This window comes from Elephas maximus, chromosome 3 (genome assembly GCF_024166365.1).
Source record: "Elephas maximus indicus isolate mEleMax1 chromosome 3, mEleMax1 primary haplotype, whole genome shotgun sequence".
NCBI lineage: Eukaryota > Metazoa > Chordata > Mammalia > Proboscidea > Elephantidae > Elephas > Elephas maximus.
In genome coordinates, this window is record NC_064821.1 from 86558619 (window position 1) to 86579792 (window position 21174).

Genomic DNA, 21174 nt, shown 5'->3' on the forward strand with positions numbered 1-21174 from the left:
ATCCTTAGGTGAGTTACTTAACGTCTCTATCTTTTTGTGCAGTCACGTAACAGTAAATCGAAACCCAGCAGGGGAAGAGGCATTTGGATTCTGGGGTGCATTGGCCCAGTCTGGGTTCAGTTAATGCTTGTTGATGCCTAGTGTGTGCCAGGCCCAGTGCTGAGCACTGGGAATACAGAGATGGAGGGTACATAGTCTCTGATGTCAAGGAGCTCACAGACTAGTAGGAAATACAAACATGTAAACAGATGCTTGCCATAGCATATGATACATCCAATACAAAGTTCTGAAGCCATACAGAGGAGGAAGTGATTGATTATTTCTACTAGAGGTAGGGGAGCATCAGAGAAGGTTTCAGAGAAGAAGGTTTTGAAAGATGAACAGGAGTTTTCTCAACACACTAAAAGAGGAAAGGCAAGCAAGCAAAGGGAACAACATTAGCAAAGAGAGGTAAACAGTGATGTGCATCTAAGGAACAGTGAGAAGTTTGATCTGGCTGGATTGTGATGAAGGAGGGTCAAGAGATACGAAGGTAAAGAGCTGCAATGAGCCAGATCATCCAAGGCCTTGGGCATCCTCATAGTTATCAGTGCTGCTATTAACAGAAATACCAAAAGTGGATGGCTTTTACAAACAGAAATTTATTTATTTAGTTGATGGGTCTTCTGCTGTGGTAGCTGGTGAAATCCATCAGTCACAGGCTTAATCTCTTGAACAAAAGATTGTATAGCCATGTCCTTGGTGAAAACTCTAGGACACGTGTCCTTTGTTTGTACAACAGAATTTTCCAAATTTTTAAGTTCTGTTTTCATTTTGCACAGTTCATGTTTAAGTCCATCTCTTTCCTCTCGCATTTCACTATAAGCAGCAAGGAGAAACCATGTGACCCCTTTAAGATCTTGCTTAGGAATTTCTTCAGCCAGATACCCAAGTTCATCACTTACAAGTTCTACCTTCCACCAAACAGCTGAACATAGTTCAGCAAAGTTCTTTGCCACTGCATGAAAAGTATTGCCCTTCCTTCCTTGTCTAATCACATGCTCATCATTTTCTTTTAAAGCCTCCCCAGAAGCACATTTAACACCCACATGTCTAGTGACATTCTGTAGCTGACACCACATGTATCCTCTAAGACAACAGAGACTTTCTCCACAGTTCTCCTCACTTCCTTATAAGCCCTCACCAGAATTGCTTTTGATATCCATAATTCTACCAGCAGTCTTTTCAAGGCAATCTAGGCTTCTACTATTAAAAAAAATAGGCACCTTAAAACCCTTCTGGTCTCTATCCTTTACCCAATTTCAAAACTGCCTCAGCGTTTTAGGTATTTGTTAAAGCAGCAACCCCACTTCTCAGTACCAAATTCTGTTTCAGTTATCTAGTGCTGCTATAACAGAAGTACCGCAAGTGGATGGCCCTAACAAACAGAAATTTATTTTCTCACAGTTTAGGAGGCCAGAAGTCCGAATTCAGAGTGCTGGCTCTAGGGGAAGGCTTCCGCTCTGTCGGCTCTGGAGGAAGGTCCTTGTCTCTTCAGCTTCTGGTTCCTTGGAGATTTCCATGTGTCTTGGCATGTTTCTTCCCCCATCTCTGCTTCTTTGCTTGCTTGTTTAATCTCTTACATCTCAAAAGAGATTGACTCAAAATACACCCTACACTAATCCTGCCTCATTAACATGACAAAGACAACCCATTCCCAGATGGGATTATAACCACAGGCACAGACCGTTAGAATTCACAACACACATTTTTGGGGGACATAATTCAACCCATAACAAGCACCTTGCTTAGGAGTAAGGATGGGGCACACCCTTCAACACCTACCCTCTTGGCTCCGGTGTTCTTCCTGTCAAAACAAGCACCCTGCAATCATACCCTGCAATCGTACCCTTAAATCGTGCCTTTGATTTAAGAGTTCCTCTCCTGGCCCTGACAGTAAGGCATTTCTGTCCCACAGATTATAACTCACTCTGGGCTATTATTCAGCTCCCCAGCCCTGGCCCTGCTGCAGTTAGTCCAAACATAATATCCTTCATGCATATATTATCTGTCTCCCTATTATCTGGAATCATTTCGGAATTAAATTTCAGTCCTGCAATATTGGCTTCAGGAGCGGCACGCTTTATGGGCTAGTCAAAGGTTAGAATACCAATCAAAATAACAGTGCCGATGCAGCGAGACATTTTAATATTCCAAAACCCGGTAATTGTAAAAGGACATAATATTTTTTCCCTGATTACCCCAAAGGCAACACATGTTAACAAGGCGAGGGAAGGAGTGAAAGAAATTTCAGAGTTCAGACAGCTGTAAGACATATTTAAAGGAAAAGCCCAGGCTGGGCATTACAACATAGGGGCAGGGAGGCAAAAGGAAAGGAGACATGCCCTCTAGCTCCAGCTACTCCTGACTCCAAATATAGCATCATTCCCTCCCCCACCTCTGCACTACATGCCAAGAACTCATGCCCCAATGGGAGACACTGCAAGGGGGTGGTGAAAGAGCTCAGGATCTGGAGTCTCAAGGCCTGGGTGCTAGTTTCAACTCTACAATTCAGTAGTGTCCAGCCTCCAAGATATCCCCATCCCCCAGGGTTCCAGCATCAAATCTGGCAGCAAGCACTCTGCACTGCTTTCCCACTCACCCTCTTCGTGTCCTGTGCCTATTCCCCCCCGACTTTCCCTCATTTACACCTGGTGCTCTGTGTTCTGTTCTCTGTACACGTGTTTCTTCTCTAAGACAGCTAAAGCCCTGATCTATCTGGCCCTCAGAGCTGAAGCCCACCAGGATACCTGCCTACAACTATCCACAGCTCCATGGACAATGCTTTGCACATGCAGGGTGATGCCAAAAACCTGGACCACAGGCCCAGTCTGGTTCCGACCACTGAATGGCCCAGAAGCATCTGTTCTCTGTACAAGCACGGCCCTTGCCCACCTCCACAAAAAACAAAGCACCTTCCTGGAACCCTTGATCTTCACACCTCTCTTGGTTTTTGTTTTCCGTTAGAAGGGCTCTGCAGCTGGTACCAGGCGGCCACCATATAAAAAGCCCCTGCCTCTCCGCTGCCCATCGCTTGAACAGCTTTCTTCTAACAGCTCCAAAAAAGTGACCTGACCAGCAGAGCTTCCAATCCTCTCACCCCTGATGGCTTCCCAGCTAGCTCAGCCCACTCGCTGGAGCCTCCAATCTGCATCATCCTGACCTGCTGACCTGCCTATGGCCCCCAGCAAAGAACTTCATTAAGGCCGAGAATTTATTCCTCCATAAGCCCTTAATTTATTACTGCGCTGATTGGGACTCTGAATGTTCCAAGGTCAGGAAAAGTCATACTCAATCGTAGACACCAACCCTCCTCTCAGCAATTTCTCCTGCTGACCCCTCCTGGGGTAGGGGGGAGGCATAAATGCTTCTTGGAGGGACCCAAGAAGGTCTCCTCTTCCTTATTCCCTCTTTAAGAGCTGGTCTGGTCCTCCCACCCCACCTCCTTCAGTGCAACCAGAGCACTGAATAGCAGGCACATAGCACAGATGACACAGGGAGAGTGGAGGAGTAATCTTTATACCTTGGTACATCTGGGACTAGGCAACCCCCATCCCTACAACTTCTAGACATGACTGGGTGAGCCCTGCCTGCCAAGACTGACTCAGAATCGTCATAAGGCTGCCTGCCTGTTTCCCCAAAAATCCACTCAAATAGGCCCAGGCATCAGAGGGGATTCCAGACTGTGAATCTGAGTACGTACACACTTGCATTACTTGGTCTGAATGTACATGAGTTGTATATGTATAGGTATGCATTTGTATGTACTTTTACACATGTGTCCATGTGTATGCAATGGGTATACATACATCATATGTGCATATGTATATCCACATACTCACAGTGTTATGGCAGTCTTATCCAACCTTTCTGTTTCTTGACCCTTTATTTACAATAACATTCTCTTCCATTCAATCTTAGCTACCTATTCCCATGGCCATACCTTGGAACCTGCCAACACCTAGAACTATCCAACTCTAAAATCACTAAGTCAGACAGCCTCCTTTCTAACCATAATCTCTTATCCTTACATCTAGCATACTCAACTATACCCAATATACCTGTTCCTCACTGGGACCTATATGCTTTTTCCATACTCATCAGGCCTCCTGCTGTCTTCTCTTCCTTGAATATCAAGCTTAGATCCCATAGCCTGTCTTGTCAACTATCTTGACAATATCTTCAAGTCTCTGGCTCCTTTCAGTACATCTCCTTGGGAAAATCTCTACCTTGGATGAATCTAAATGTCTGCCTTCTCCATGCCCACAGCCAGGGAGCTGAGCTCTATTAAAGAAAACTCATGCAGCTGAACAGAGTGATTCCACTATGAATTAAGGTCATCAACCTCAATTGGACCCTCAACACTGTCTAGAAATCCCACTGCTCAAGTCAGCTCACATATCCATTCTTTACTAAAACTATAGCAATCCTTTTTCAACTTCCACAAACCTTCCCAACCCTCCCACAATAGTTCTCAGCAAAATGACTCATTTCCTATTTCGTGGAGAAAAATACAAGCATCAGATGGGAGCTACTTCAACTTACCATTACTAAGTGTACAGATCTGCCTGCATCTGTTCACATCCAACCGCTTCTCCTGCCCTCCTGTCACAATGGAAGAGGGACTTTTCTCTTAGAGTCAATCAAGCGTCTATCTCCATCCAATCTCTCATATTCTCAAAGACATTTCTCTACCAATGATTGCTCCAATTCCTTATAGCTTCAAGATTTTCTTCTCTAATAGCTCCTACAAACACGTGTGCCTTCCATCTCAAAAGACAAAACTTGACTCAATCCCACATTTGCCCAAATGCAGCTCTTGTCCGTTCTCTCTTCTCCTTCCCTTCTGAAAGAGTTAAAATTTTTCCATCTCCTCATTTCGCATTTATTCCCCAGTTTGCTCCAATTTGGCTCCTGTTCCTATCGTACCACTCAAAAGTTTTCACCCATGTCCTTGTCACTAAATCTAGTGCTCATATTTTAGACTTTGTATTATTTGGCTCTCTCTGAAGCTGAGCACTCCTCTTCTTATGAAAACACTTTATTTCCTTGGTTTCTGCAACACCACGCTCTGCTGGTATACCTCTTCTTCTACTGCTCTTTTACCCTCCTCTCTCTAAAGACTCAGGCAAACCTAAATTTAAGTTCTAACTCTGCCACTTACTAATGTGAAACACTGAACAAGTTTCATCATTGTTCTGTGCCTCAGTTTTCCCCACCTTAAAATGAGAATAATAATAGTAGCTACTGCACATGGTGGTTGTGAGGATTAGATAATATATACGAGGTATATAAGACTCGAGGGCACTGGGTTTTTTTATACAAGCATAGTGAATAGCACAGCAATGCCAACACAAACATTATGTGAGCCATTTAAATTTTCTAGAAGCCATATTATAATGTAAAAAGAAACAGATCAAATTAATTGTAATATATTATTCAACCTAATATAACCAAATATTACCATTTTAAAATATAATCAATATAAAGATTATTGAGATATTTTGCATTTTTTCACACTTAAGTCTTCAAAATCTGATGTGTAATTTACACTTACAGCACATCTCAATTTTGATGCTAAATTTTTACCAGAAATGCTTGACTTATATTTAAATTTCATATAATATACAGTTGAAAAGGCAGCTTCCCCAGCCAAGGTTGCTCCAAACATACTTAAAAATTTTCCAATAACAGAATCAAGAATCAGTCTTCAAATTTAATTCAAATTAAATAAAAAATTTAGTTCCTCAAATCATACTAGTTACATTTCAAGTGCTCAATCACCACATGAGGCCAGTGTCAAGTAATCAGACAGCGTAAGTCTAACACACAAAATGCAATCAATAAATAAGAACTATTATTACTATAATGACCACTCCTCCTCCTTCTCTATCTCTGACTCTTTCTCCTCTACCATATGTTGGTATTGCTCAGTGTTCTGTCCAAGCCCATTTTTCTTCTTACCCTATACCCTCTTCCTTGGTACCTTCTACAGCTTCAATTATCATTCATACACCAATAACTGCCCAAATCTATATCTCTTATCTGGACCTCACCAGACTTATATATTCAACCGCCTCTTCAACAGTTTTACAAGAATGTCTCAAAAGCATTTAAACACACGTCCCACACTGAATTCATCTTCTTCTCCTCCATCCCCAAAACTTCTCCTTCTTCCATTATCTCAGTAAATCCATTCCAATTTATCCAATTGCTCAAATCATAAACCCTACAGTCATCATGGTCTCCTCCTTCATCCTTGACCCCCACAACCATTTCCTGTCTATTACACAGGCAGACTAGAAACCCTGGTGGCACAGTGGTTAACAGCTATGGCTGCTAACCAAAAGGTCAGCAGTTCGAATTCACCAGGCGCTCCTTGGAAACCCTATGGGGCAGTTTTACTCTGTCCTTTAGGGTCGCTATGAGTTGAATCGACTCGATGGCAATGGGTTTGGTTTTCGTTTGTTTTTCTTATACAGTCAGACTAGTATAACTCTTGTTTTGAAACCCAGAGTTTATTCTAATGCAATTGATGTATTAGGAAACAACTCAGCATAATGCAAATTTTGCATATGTTTATGTGCAAGTTCATCCACAAGAAATACTAGAGAAACATGGAAAATCGCACTCAGCTTAACAGAGTTATGCAGGAATATACAAAACGTACACATGCACACACCTCAAATATCTATCAGCTTGCTATCTGGATCACCAAGTATATTATGAGCCACATCCGCCCACATCTGGTTACAACTTTCTGAGTTCAAAGAGTCACACTCATCCACATGTTATGACTTTCCCTCTGATTTCAGATAACTCTCCTTCCACAATTCATAATAACACATAAGCTGTAATCCTTCTGTTGGTCACTTCCACATGCAAACCTCAGCTTTTTTCAAGGTAAAGTCTCATATTTACTGTGTATTTATGTATTTCTTAATCATTTAACATGTGTAAAACTGTGCTAACATTTTTATTAAATTCCTATCTCTTTGTATATATCACTGACAAAGTTTTTGAGTGTTTTTCTCCTAACCTCCTTTTTACTGCATGGTATTAAACAGTGTGGTGATTTTTAGAAACATACATGATGCACATAGCAGAAATGACTGTGCCATTGAATAACTCTAGAATCAATCCATTTCTCTACATTCCTACTGTTTTTAGTCTAAGTAGCCATCATCTTTCACATGGACTACAGCAATGTCTAATTCTGCGGTTCTCAACTAGGGATGGTATCTCCTCCACTGCTACCCATGTTCAGCCTATTGAAAATGTGTGTTGGGGGTATTTTTGGTTGTACAATGACATGGAGAGAGGACTATTGGCATTCAATGAACAGGGGCCAGGGATGCTACAAGTTCAACAATGTTGCCCACACAATGATCTGTTCCAAAACGCCAAATGTTGCCCTACTAGGAAAAATCAGTAACTGGTCCCCCATTTGTACTCTTAGCACTCTCTACATTGCAGCCCAAGACAGCTTTTACAAAACAGAAATCAGATCAAGATTCTCCTATGTATAATACCCTTCAATAGCTTCTCCTTACCCTAAAGGTAAATAAAGTTCAAGATTCAAAGTGTGGTCTACAAGCTCTGGTCTACCCCCTCCAATCTTAGCCATTCTCCTCTTCTCATATTCACTATGCTTCAGGCAGTCATTCATTCAACAAATAATGATTACACATCTGCTGTGTCCCAGGAACTATACTAAGAGTAGGGAAGGAACAGTGGACAAAAGAGACAGACATTTCCTGTCCTCACGGAACCTACAGTCTAGTTCCATGACAGTTGTCTCCTCTCCTCAGGGCTTCCCCACATGTTATTTCCTCTACCTAGTCAATTCCTACTCATCCTTCAAGTCTCAGCTTAGACATCCTTCCTCAGGGAACCATGTTCCGACCTTACCACCCTACAAAGTCAGGTCCTTTTATTACATGATCACATGACTTTCAGCACTTCTTAGTGTCACTCATCACAACTGAAATTTATTCAATATCCTCCTTTTCTGTTGTATCTCTGGGACTACCCACAGAACCTGGTACACAGAAGGCACCCAAGAATACTTGATGACTGATGAATATATTTATGTTTATATATGTGCATGTGTCTTTACACTTTATGTGTATGCATAAACACATTCATGTTTGTGTATATTTCCATGCCTGACTGTTAATGTGAATGTGTATACACACACATATACATATATGGATGTATAGATACAGTTCTGAGTATGCTCACTTGGGTGTATTCATTCACAGCAGTACACATGTGTATACGCATTCTTCTGAAACCCTCAGTGATAGCTTTGACCTCCTAGAAGGAGCTGGGACATGGCCCCAAGCTCTCTCTAAGCTGACAGCTCAATAAAATATAAGATCATTCAATGACATTCCAAATGTCAGCAAACACTAGCTTGCTCCACTCTGCTACCAGGAAAGTAAATGGAGGTGAGAGATGCGAAAACCTGGCCATTGTAAAATTGCTCTACACTGATGTAACCCACACCATTTCTGGATAGGAGAGGGCAGCTGAAAGACAACATTTTATCTCTCCTCAGATCAGAGGCCAGAAATGTACAAGGAAATGCGGATGGTGAATTGTCCCAGTTGCTCACTTACTAGGCAGGTCAAGATGGCCAAGCAGACCAGGACCCTCCACATTTTTTTTCATGGAGCAAAGCTCTGCTAGGGAAGTTGAGGAGGTGGGAAGAAGCAGTGAGAATAGACAGGAGAGGATCCTATAGACAGCCAGGGCCTGGGTCACACAGGGGGAAACAGGGCATGTAGTAAGGCTTAATAGTCTCACAACCTTGGCAATGACCTTTCTGGTTTTGCTTTTATCATTACTTTTTTTAAGGAAGCAGGAATCTAGAGAAGTTATGCAACCTGCACGAAGTCACTCAGCATAAAGGTCAGAAAGATCACCATGGTCCTGGGGCCTCCAGGGCCCTGTAGCCACATGGTTTTGAATGGCTGCTGCCAAGGATAGGCTAACATCCAGAATTAAGCCATCTCTACTGCTTGGCCCAGAATGGAATGGTCTGAGGCCTCAAGTATACCTCAAACATGATGTGCCTGGAAGGCAAGGAGGAGAGGTTAGACCCTTATTCTTCCTGGACCTTCTTAATTTACTTTACAAGAGGCAATCACAAGACCAACTGGAAAGGATCCTCAGTTTCCACTTGCACCTATTCCCTCCCTCTACAGCTCAGCACGGACTAGTGGAGAGCCAAACTGAACAGGCTAAGGACAGCCCACCCCTACCTCGAACCCTGCCCTTTGGGCCCAGCAGCACCAAGGTGGCCCTGAGTAGCAATGTTATCACATGGGTCGGCTGCTTTCCTGCCTTTCTGCAAAGAAACCTAGAGGCAAGGAGCTATCCATACAACAACAAGTCTAGTGAACTTCACAGAGCAATTGTTCATGGTCAGCGCCTGCCTCGCCTGGCCGGGCCTTCACATTGCATTTGCAGAGGCCAGTAAGCAGTCTCAGATGTAGTCTGACAGCTGGCACGCCATCTTCCGGGAGCACAGAACTAGCCACAGCCACAGCCCCAGCCCTGCCAGAGAGGGCCTCCATGGAGCTAGTTCTCAAAGGTCAGTCAGACAGCCAGCAATTATTCACTGAGCACATAACTCTGTACCTAGCCCTGGTCTGGTCACTGGGGTCACTGAGAGGAAACAGCCTCAGTCTTTGGGCTCTAGATGGACACGACTGGAAGAAAACACACGTGGACTCAGTTTCAACACTAATAGTACTAATATCCAAAGTGCTAAGGAGCCTCAAGGCCAGAGAGGGACTGTTGAGATTCTCAGCATAAGTGATATCTTCCAGGCTGAATCTTCAAGTGAGGGAGTATGCCTGATGTAGATGACCTGGGGACATTTCAGACAGAGGCAAGGACACAGAGCTGAGACCCAAAAGTAGGAGAAAGGCTAGCCTCTCAACCAAAGATGAGAGGTAGTAAGTAGCTGTTCCTCAGCTGCATGTGAGATCAGTGGGTAAGGGTCAAAGTACAAACAAGCCAGAGCTCAAAGGACCGGTACACCAGGTGAAGGCAAGGGAGTTTACAAGTGCTGCCACAAAGAATGGCTTCCCAGAACAAAGCAGAAGGTCATCCTCAGCGTGGCACAAATACATACGAAGCATTTTCTTCCACTCTTCCTTCACGTGCTCACTTAGCTCCAGTCCCCACACACCAAAGCCATGTTGCTCTCTCTGCCTAGAAAGCCTTCTCTCCTCTTCATAACCATGTCCAGCCTTCCTTGAATGCTCAGTTCAGTCCCATATCTTCAGGATACCTAGCGTGACCCCTCTCCCCCTGCCAATGACCTCTCTCTTCTCTGAGCCCCCTGGGAGCCACTACCCTGACCCCCAGAATATTCTCCCTTCTCTGAGCCTCCTGGGAGTCACCAAGCTGACTAGTGGCATGAAGCTCCTGAGGCTGCTCCAGGGCTGCTGCACTTATATCAGAATGATTTATGGGAGTAAGTCTCCTTAGTGCACTGGGCCTCTAAGAGCAGGGATCCTTCTAAAATAGGAATCTGGGGAGTCTATTTCTATACCTCCTTTCTTCTGCTTACCTAGGAAGTATAGTATATGCTAGGAAAGTAGAGTTTTCTGGGTGATTCATTTTTTGCCAAGACCTTACATGGGGTCCCTACTGGCCCACAGCCTCAGCCCACAACTCCCCAGGTGCCTGGTGCTACAACCGTGCCAGTCTCCTCTTTCATAGCCTAAAGGGGACTGGGCTTTAGTTTCCATGGCCCTTCCTCACATGAAAAAAGGCCCTGCTAGGGCTAGGTAGGGCCAGAGCCAGCTTGAATGAACTCTACCTCACAACCAGAGGGGGACACTAGAGCCAGCCAGGAGGGTCAGAGGCCATATTCATGATCATATCAAAGGAGGATACTTGCCCAGAGGCTCGGTTACTGCCACATCTTTCCTTGGGGTAATGCAGTTCTGCCTAGAGATTCAGCTCTGAGTGAGAATTCAAAAAAAAACCCCTTGGCTGGAACTTCTCTGAACATCTGGGTGGCACCAAGTAGGGCATATTCTACCCAGCAGCTTGCTCCCCAAGCAGCTTCTCACTCCCAAAAATAACCACCACCTTCCATGCATATTAGCTAGGGAAGAAGAAGGGATATTGAGAAGTACAGAAAGAAAAGAAAAGGGCACAGAAATGAGAAAAGAAAGTAAGGAAGGAGAGATATGAGACACAGGAGAACCAGAGGAAGTACCTAGGTGGGGCTCAGACACAGTACCTTTTTCAGATTAATCCACTGCTTGAAGTAATCCGCCACTGGCAAGCCCAAATACTGGCACTGGCCTGGGAGCCTACAAGAAAGGAAGAGAGAACAAGTTGGGCACACCTATGTCCCAGGTATGGAATCTCAGGCTAGAAAATCCAACAGTGTATAGGATAAATAGACCTCAAAAGGCCAACCCATTCACAATGGGTCCCATCTACCCAGAAAAGGCACCCAACTCCAGCACGGTAGACACTGGGCTCTAGATTCAGCCTTCAGATGCAAATACGACAACCTGGAGACTCTATTCAAAATGATATTAATAGTTACTATTTTATGAGAGCCTACAATATGCTAAGTACCTGTCATGGATTGAATTATGTCCCCCCAAAAATGCGTGCATTAACTTGGTTAGGCCATGATTCCCAGTATTCTGAGGTTGTCTTCCATTTTGTGATTATAATTTTATGTTAAAGAGGATTAGGGTGGGATTGTAACACCACCCTTACCCAGGTCACCTCCCTGACATAAGGTAAAGGGAGTTTCCCTGGGGTGTGGCTTGCACCACCTTTTATCTCTCAAGAAATAAAAGGAAAGGGAAGCAAGCATAGAGTTGGGGACCTCATACCACCAAGAATGCAGCACCAAGAGCAGAGCGTCCTTTGGACACGGGGTCCCTGCACCTGAGAAGCTCCTCAACCAGGGGAAGGTTGAGGACAAGGACCTTCCTCCAGAGCTGACGAGAGAAAGAAAGCCTTTCCCTGGAGCCGAAACCCTGAATTTGGACTTGTAACCTACTAGTCCTTGAGAAAAAAAATTCTCTTTGGTAAAGCCATCCACTTGTGGTATATCTATTATGGCAGCACTAGATGACTAAGACAGTACCCTTACTTACATTTTCACAGTTAATCCTTGACTCTGGGAGGAAGGTACTGTTTACATTTTACAGATGAGAAAATGAGATTCAGGTGATTATCTAAGGTGCCACTGCTAAAAAATTATAGTTCCAGGAATGAACCCAGGCCTGTCTGACTCCAGAGCCTATGTTTTTTCCAACGCACTGGTTTTATATTATTATTGTTGTTGTTGTCTTCTTACAGCAGAGAGGCAGAAAGAAAAGAGGAGGGGAGAAAAAAAAGAGTACACGATTTAGAGATAATTGGGCAAGGGCTTCAGGTCACATTTAGTCTCTTTAGCGACAGATGTTGGGCAGACAGAGACAGACCACATAGAATGATAGGAAGAGGTCAGAATTTAAACCACAGAGTCTGCTCTTTTTTTTCCTTTAATTTTAAATTTATAAACTGAAATTTAGAACAGGGTCTAATCTCTAAAAGCTACAAGACACTGTAAAACTTCAACAACCAAAAGACAAATAACCCGATTAAAAAACAGGCAAACGATGTGAACAGGTACCTCACCAAAGAAGACATTCAGGCAGCTAATAGATACATGAGGAAATGCTCAGGATCATTAGCCACTAGAAAAATGCACATCAAAATTACAATGAGAGACCATCTCACCCCAAAAAGGCTAGCATTAATCCAAAAAAACACAAAATAATAAATTCTGGAGAGGTTGTACAGAGACTGCTTATATGCTGCTGGTGGGAATGTAAAATGGTACAACCACTTTGGACACAAAAAGATGGAAACAACCTAGATGTCCATCAATGGACGAATGGATAAACAAACTATGGTATATTCGCATAATGGAATACCATGCAACGATAAAGAACAACGATGAAGCCATGAAAGATCTCATAACATGGGTGAATCTGGAAGGCTTTATGCTGACTGAAATTAGTCAGTTGCCAAAGGACAAATATTGCATGAGACCACTATTATAAGAATTCAAGAAAACGTTTAAACACAGAAAAAAAAACATTCTTTGATGATTACGAGGGTTGGGAGGGGAGGTAGGGAGGGGAATTCACTAACTGCACAGTGGACAAGAATCATCTTAGGTGAAGGGAAGGACAACACATAATACAGGAGAAGCCAGCACCACTGGACTAAGCCAAAAGCTAAGACGTTTCCTGAACACGACCAAACACTTCGAGGGACAGTGAAGCAGAAGCAGGTGTCTGGGGACCAGGGTTTCAAGGGCACCTAGGTCAACTGGCATAACAAAGTTTATTAAGAAAATGTTCTGCATCTCACTTTGGTCAGTGGCATCTGAGGTCTTAAAAGCTAGCCAGCGGCCATCTAAGATGCATCAATTTGTCCTAGCCCACCTGGAGCAAAGGAGAAAGAAGAACACCAAAGACACAAGGAAAATATCAGCCCAAGAGACAAAAGCGGTCATATAAACCAAACTCTATCAGCCTGAAACCAGAAGAACTAGATGGTGCCTGGCTACCACCAATGACCGCCCTGAGAGGGAACACAACATAGAGTCCCTGACGGAGCAGGAGAAAAGTGGGGTGCAGAACTCAAATTCTAGTAAAAAGACTTAATGGTCTGAAACTGGAGGAACCCCAGATGACATGGCCCCCGGACTCTGTTAACCCAGAACTAAAACCATTCCCAAAGCCAATTCTTCAGACAAAGGTTAGACTGGACTATAAAACATAAAATGATACTCGTCAAGAGTGTGCTACTTAGTTCAAGAAGATACAGGAGGCTAAACAGACAGCTCCTGTCTGGAGGCAAAATGAGAAGGCAGAAAGGGATAGGAGCTGGTTAAATGGACACGAGAAATGCCGGGTGAAAAGGAGGAATGTGCGGTCACATTATAGGGATAGCAACTAGGGTCACGTAACAATGTGTGTATAAATTTTTGTATGAGAAACTAATTTGAGCTCTAAACTTTCACCTAAAGCACAATTTAAACAAAAGAATGCCTCAGAAGCAATACGTAATGAGTTAGGACTCACCCTATCTACTCCCATTCCCAGAGGACAGGGCCCTGGACTTTTATCAAAATGTCAGGCACTTAAGGTCACAATGCTCTTTTAAACCCACATCACATCATCCGAGGTCCACCTAAACTGTGATAAAAGCAAGCTTCCCCTTTCTGGAATATAGATAACTGATTTTTGAGCTTAAAATGCAGGTCATTAGGGTCAAGCTCCATAGAGTGGTCAAGCAAGATGAGAGCTGACAAAAACCCAATGGATTTGGTAATTAGGAGTTACAAGTGACCTTGGTGAGAGGGCTGGTGGGGCAGAAGCCAGCCTGGAATGTGTCAAAGGGTGGGAGGTGAAAAAGTGAGACCACAAGTGTGAACTCCTTTTTTAGGAAGTTTGGCTATGAGAATCCAGTTGAGATGACCTATTCTATCCAACAAGTTCACAGCAGTCCAGCCTTCCTCCATTACCCTTCAATTATTTGACAGATACTAATAGGAAGCTGATTGTTTATGTGTCACTCAGTATAGTAAGGATTTCCTAACACATGGGGGGTGGGTTTCTCTCAAATATACAGGTAGCATAGTGACATTAACTGTAACCAGTCAATTTCTTGCCAGGGAAACTCTGGCTACAGCCAAGATGATGAAAGAATATCCAGGCAGGATGTGCTCACATGGGTGGGGATCAAGGACCATAAACATGAGGAAATTAGGCAAGTTTTTTTTTTTTATTGTGCTTTAAGTAAAAGTTTACAATTCAAGTCAGTCTCTCATACAAAAACTTATACACACCTTGCTATGTAACCTAACTGCTCTCCCCTAATGTAACACCACACTCCTCCTCTCCACCCTATATTCCCCGTGTCCATTCAACCAGCTCCTGTCCCCCTCTGCCTTCTCATCTCGCTTCTAGACAGGAGCTGCCCACATAGTCTCATGTGTTTACTTGAGCCAAGAAGCTCACTCTTCACCATCGTCAATTTCTGTCTTATAGTCCAGTCCAATCCCTGTCTAAATAGATGGCTTCAGGAATGATTCCAGTCTTGGGCTAACAAAGGGTCCAGGGACCATGACCTCCAGGGTCCTTCTAGTCTCACTCAGGCCATTAAGTCTGGTCTTTGTATGAGAATTTAAGGTCTGCATCCCACTGTTCTCCTGCTCCATCAGGGACTCTCTATTGTGTTCCCTGTCAGGACAGTCATCAGTGGTAGCCGGGCACCATCTAGTTCTTCTGGTCTCAGGCTGATGTAGTCTCTGGTTTATGTGGCCCTTTCTGTCTCTTGGGCTAATATTTACCTTGTGTCTTTGGTATTCTTCATTCTCCTTTGCTCCAGGTGGGTTGAGACCAATTGATGCATCCTAGATGGCCGCTTGCTAGCGTTTAAGACCCCAGACTAGCCAAACTTTTTAAGGATGAAAGGCCCTTAGGTGCTAAAGTGTGGTTGCCTGTGAAGCAGTACTGTAATCTGACTATTTGGGTTAAGTTTCTTATTTCCTTCAACCTTTATTTCATGTTCCTTATCCTTGGTATTTGTAAAAATCCTTGAGGAGCTCAGCTATTTTAGAAGAACTATATTAAGGCCTGTGAATGAGGAAGCCACCAGAAGCAGCAGAATCTACAAAGGAACAGATAAGGAGGATTGACCAGCAAAAGGCAGGCATCTTGGAACATCTATCTTATTCACCCTTAGCCAGCCCAGCACCCCTTACTTCTTTCACACGATACAGGCCAGGGGCCCTATTATTGGCTTTGGTTTGCCCTGGGAAAGGGAGGAATTCCCTCTTCGGCAGGAATTCAAGGGTAGACCACTGCTGTAGACATTTCTACTCAGGCAGGAAGGGTCCAGCTCAATAGAATCCTGTCTGTTGCTCTCAGAGGGGCACCTGTACCAAAGGAGCCACACTGAGGACAAACCAGATAGACAGTTATCAAGCTAGCTACTCAGCTTCAGCTATGGCTCAGCAGCAATACTGAGTGCCGTTTTGTACCCCATGTGTGACTAAAGCAGATGGGAACTGAGGACCATAACTCTCACCCAGGAGCTCCAAGCACTTACAGGTACCCATACAGCTTGCAGACACTGTACACAGGAATTCAGGTTGTGGCCTTCTAGGTCTGTGGATGGTCCTAGCCCTGTGACTCCAGGATGCAAGCAGAACAGATGGGGCAGAACCCAATCCCATCTTCACAAGAGGTACAAAGGCAAATGCCAGAACTTGAACCCCGAGGTGCCTTGTGGGAAGACATCTACATGTAAATCTCTGTAACAGAACTCTACCCTTGGAGAACACCAAGAGTTATCCTGTGAGGAAGGTGGGTTAGAGTGGTCATCATCCCCTATACAAAAGAGGAAACTGAGGCTCAGAGAAGGAAAGGGGTTTTCTCAATCACACAGCAAGCCAAGGGCAGAACTAGAAATGGAACGTAAGTCTTCTGACCATACAAGGCATCAGCTGTATACATGCATTCAAAGCACTGCAGTGTTTCTGGAAAGGCAAGGCCACACCTGGGTCCAAGGCTCTTAGGAGCCCAAGGCTAAGGTCAATGAGTACTAGTGGGTCCACAGCTCTAACAATTTGGAAAGAAAAATGGCAAAAGTCTCCCCAGCACAAACGGTCTGAATGTTTTGAGTTCCTACCAGATACTGATCCCAAGAGCCACTGGCAGTGGGCCCTGAACTAGCCTGCGGGCATAAATGTGCAGGCAGGTTTATGGTGCCCAGGTCTCCATGCAGCTGGAATCACTGGGCACAAAGCTCCCCAACTGCCCAAACATCATCTGGCCATGCTTATTACTGTTTCCCAATGAAATTTTATGCACCGAGTCCACAGGTGTGATTTCCCCTTCTTTATGAGAGTCGGAATGACATCACTGATGGCCAATAGAAAAGAGCCAATTATGTCCAGGCCATAAAAAGAAATGCAATTTTTTCAAATCAAAACTTCCTTCAGCTTCGTGAATGCGAGGGGCCCCCTTTAAGGAAGCCCCTTCCTAATCCTGCTTGTGGGGACATGATCGCTTTCCAAATTCTGTAGGGCCTAGGGCTATAAAGAAGCTCCACCCTGGCATTTACCATGTGGCCCTGCTCTTATTACACTGGCTCCTTAGGGTCATCAGAACAGAATATCAAACCCTACACTGGGAGGCCTGACTGCCTCCTCACTACTTTATCTAGGGGAAAGTTAGGAAGATGGGGTACTCTTTGAGCTCCCTTAGTACTCCTTTTAGATAACAAAAAACAAAGCAGCAGAGAGCCCTGTCCCTGCTTAAAAAGAACACAACAGTATGGGGGGGGAAGGGTATGTGAGGAATTGCCCTCCTACAAGCATAGAGCACAAAGCAAAAGGAGCCAAGTCTTCCCCACTTCACCCCACCCACCCCTCATTCAGCTCTACCACCTGCAAACCGAGCCACTCTGGCTGGGCCCAGACAGCCCTGATGGCAAACAGGTGTGGCTAGCTCAGCGCCAGCCAAGACAGGGGAGTAGCTCATTAAGGTAATACCACCCTCTCTAATGGGTATGGCCAGGGTGAAGCCATTGTGAGCAGGAGCTCAGCTTTGAAGATTAGGTGAAGCAAGGCTAGGGGGAGAACTGCCAGGCATGAGACGAGGAGACCAGCAGCATCCATGGAGGTCTGACACACAGACTGGCAGACAGACATCAAGAGCCAGGACCAGCAGGAAGGCAGGCACCAGGCAGATACTCCAGAGTGCTGGAAAAGGTCACGGACACTGTTCCTTATGTGCTTTTTCCTGTTCAGGTCTTAGGGACAACCCCAATTCAGGCAGCTGCATGTCACTCTCACTTTTAGCAGACTCAAGCTCTTAAAGAGGAGAGGGCAAGCAGAATCTCGAGCCATACTTGACCTGGGCCTTGGAATGAGTATGGGCTGTCAGTCCTGGTGCCCAATAGGTACTCCCTTCCTGCAGGAGGCAAGCTATTCTATCTGATATACAGAAAAGGGGGAGTGTCAAGGAGCAAAGGTGGAGAGCAGGAAGAAAAGTTCTGACTTCTTCAAAATCATGGTTGAACCACAGAGGCAAGAAGACCCAGCCTTGGTAAGGAGCAGGCCAGTGGAAGCCAACCAACCAGCCAGAAGGAAGATCCTCTCAAGAAGACACCGAGTAGGGGTGGGTGGGGCTTGTTTCCATGCAGGATTCCCAATACAAACGTTAAGGAAGAATGTTGTCACTGGCTGTCCCGCATGTCAGAGCTGCCACAATTTCCTATGCCTCTTTCCAAGTCCCAAGACTGGGCCTCAAGAAAGGCCCCATTCCCATGGGGTCCCAGTCTAGGACTCCTCAAAGTCTAATCAAAGCCTCCACAGTCAGCATGATATGAGTCTGTATCCATCATGGGCAGGCACCCCAGCCTAAGCAACACTTAGCTGAGGACACAGCTCTTTGTCTCTCCTATTTCCATTCCCCCACCCAGAGGAGATAAACAGACCTGGATGATAAACGGCCCACCTTTCACGATCACTCTTCCTCAAGTTGAGGAGAGTAGCTGGTGATGGATGGGCTGGAATTTGGTTATCAGGAAGGGCTGTCGGCCAGAGGTGCCTATCTCCTCCCCCACTACGCAGGGCATCATTACACTGTGGCATCGAGGTAAAATATGACCAAGGGGAGGGAAGGAAGAAAGAGAAGGCTGGGCTTACACATGGAGCAAATTGAGCAACAATGAGAGCAGGCACGAGGCTGGGACGTTAGTTATCTGCCTGTGACACCTTTTATCTCTGCACAAATTGGTCCTTCCTCCCCCACTGCATCCTCTTATACAAACAGAGGCAAACACAATGTGTCACCACTGCAATAGCATAGCAATTTAACCTGAATTAGTGAGGGGGTCAAGCTAGGAAATAGGGGTTTCTCATTTCAACAGGTTCCTTAGTCTCTGCTCTGAACCACCACACTGGGGGGAGGAGGGTAGAGAGAAAGCAGACTCATAATTGAATTCACTCACTTGGCTGCTGCTGATGTATAAAAAATTAATGCTTGAGCCTCCTACTTATCAAAGCTGGTTAGTATCCATCTCACCTGCGAGACATATCATGTCAGAAGACACAGCATGGGCCCACCCCAGGCAGGCCTAGCACTCAGTGCTTTAGCCAACTTGAGGAATCAGTAAGAACAGGAAGGGAGGGAAAGGTGCTGCCCGGACGCATCAGCCCCAAACCAGAAGCCTCTGCTTGAAACCTGGAGGATAAAGAGTTGGAAAGCCTAAGTGGAGGCAACGATAGGGGCAAGTGGAGTTATAGGAGGTGGTCACATCAAAGATGGGCTTGGACAGATCAAGAATACATCTGAGTCTGCAGGCAGAAAAGGTATTCTGGCTCCACCCTCCAACAGGAGATGTCCAGCATGTTTCCTTCAGTAACCCCCTCCTTCATTCCCTAGGCCGACAGCCAGACACACACAGACACACCGCTGTGTCTGAAATTGAGGAGGTAATGGCAGTACTGATAGCATTGACAAGGCTAAAAAGCAGGGAGTAGAGGAGCCTGGCCTGTTCCCCGGTGACTGTGGACCCTGCGGGTAGAAAAGAACTCAGCTGGGGCGTGAAGGGGTGCAGTCCCACTGCCCAGCACACCACAGCTCCATCACACTAAAAGGCAACTTGGTCAAGTGATCATGCATTCTTGGCCAAGTTACATCACCTCCATGCCCTGCTCTGTGAGGATTAAATGAGCCAGCCAATGGAAACATGCTTTATAAATAATAAAGGGCCCACAGAAGGCATTCTGGCAATAAGGAGATCAGCCGAGACCAAACCTGCAAGAGTCTTTGGAGACACTTTGAAGCCACCTGCATTGAGGAGACAGTGCCTGAGTCAGGAAAAGGATCCTGGAGAAGCCTTGCTAGGGATGACAGGCTAAGAGAAAGTTCTAAAACCACTTAACAACTGCAGAAATGAATTACGGGAAGCCTGGCTTGGTGAGAGTTGATGTGCGTAGAGGATTGGGACTGATTCTCCAAATCCAAAGAATCAGCACACAAATACCAGGGAACAAAAGCCAAGACTCCAGTTTAGACCCCAAATGGGAGAGCGTTCTACCCTAATTGGTAACCACATATTTATGGGCATCACAGAGACCCTGGTCCCTTAAGGAGTAGAGGCCAATCGAACCTGATCCCTATACTCAGGGAGCTTCCAGGCCCACCCAGAGGATAACCACAACATGAAACAGATATTACTCTAGGACAGACTACTGAGAAAGGGACATCTAATCTCTGGTGACGGGAGGACAAAGCTGGGGATTACTTACAAAAACTAGCTTCAATCCCGTGTTTAAGCATGCGTGCGCGCGTACACACGCGCACGCGCACGCACACACACACACACACAAACCCTGTCCCTCCATTCTTCTCTGCCAGCCCACAGCCCTGGGACAATGCTCTGCTGACTTCTCGCCCCACTTTGCCCCCACGCTTGCCGCCATCCTCTGGGACGGCTGCAGGTTACAATTCCAACCACAGGCTTCAGAAAGACGATACACTTGCTGGAGCCTGCAAAGGGTCAGGAGAGAGTAGTGTTTGAAATACCAGCGTGACAGCTGGCTCCTTGTCTGTCTCTTCTCTCCCAACCCCCTCCCCAAACTTGTCATGGTACAAGAAGTCTATAAGCAGCCCATCAGCTTTAAATATCAGTGTGCGTGAAGCAGGAGCATGAGAGTGAGGGAGCGGGAAGCAGACAGCCAGCACCTCTGTCGCCACTGCCTGTCAGGGAACACTAATGAATTTCACTATCAGCAGCCATGCTTCAGATGGGGGGCAAAGCGGGGGTGGGGAGTTTTCTAGAGAGGACTCTCGCAGTATTAAAACATCTTTTCCCAACGCCCTGTTAATAAATGTCATTGCAAAGCTGAGAACTACAGCCCACCATCAGGACTTCAAGGAAAGGGACGGGTTGGGGCAACCCTTGTGGTCCTCTAGAACAGGAAGGGGAAGGCAAATGTGAGGCTGGAGGCAGCCAGCTGAGCCCCACAAGTAGATGGATGACCTCTGGAAAGTCTCCCAACTCACC

At 45.3% G+C, this 21174-nt stretch overlaps 1 protein-coding gene across 5 annotated transcripts in view; it reads right to left on the reverse strand.

Annotated features, from left to right (window-relative positions):
• The window catches only part of ERI3 (ERI1 exoribonuclease family member 3), a 151210-nt gene that overhangs the window by 55772 nt on the left and 74264 nt on the right, over positions 1-21174 (reverse strand). For all 5 annotated transcript variants that reach the window (XM_049879075.1, XM_049879073.1, XM_049879074.1 and 2 more), the window contains one exon: positions 11309-11381. In XM_049879075.1, the coding sequence (XP_049735032.1) occupies positions 11309-11381 (73 nt within the window). The remainder of the gene's footprint in view (positions 1-11308; positions 11382-21174) is intronic.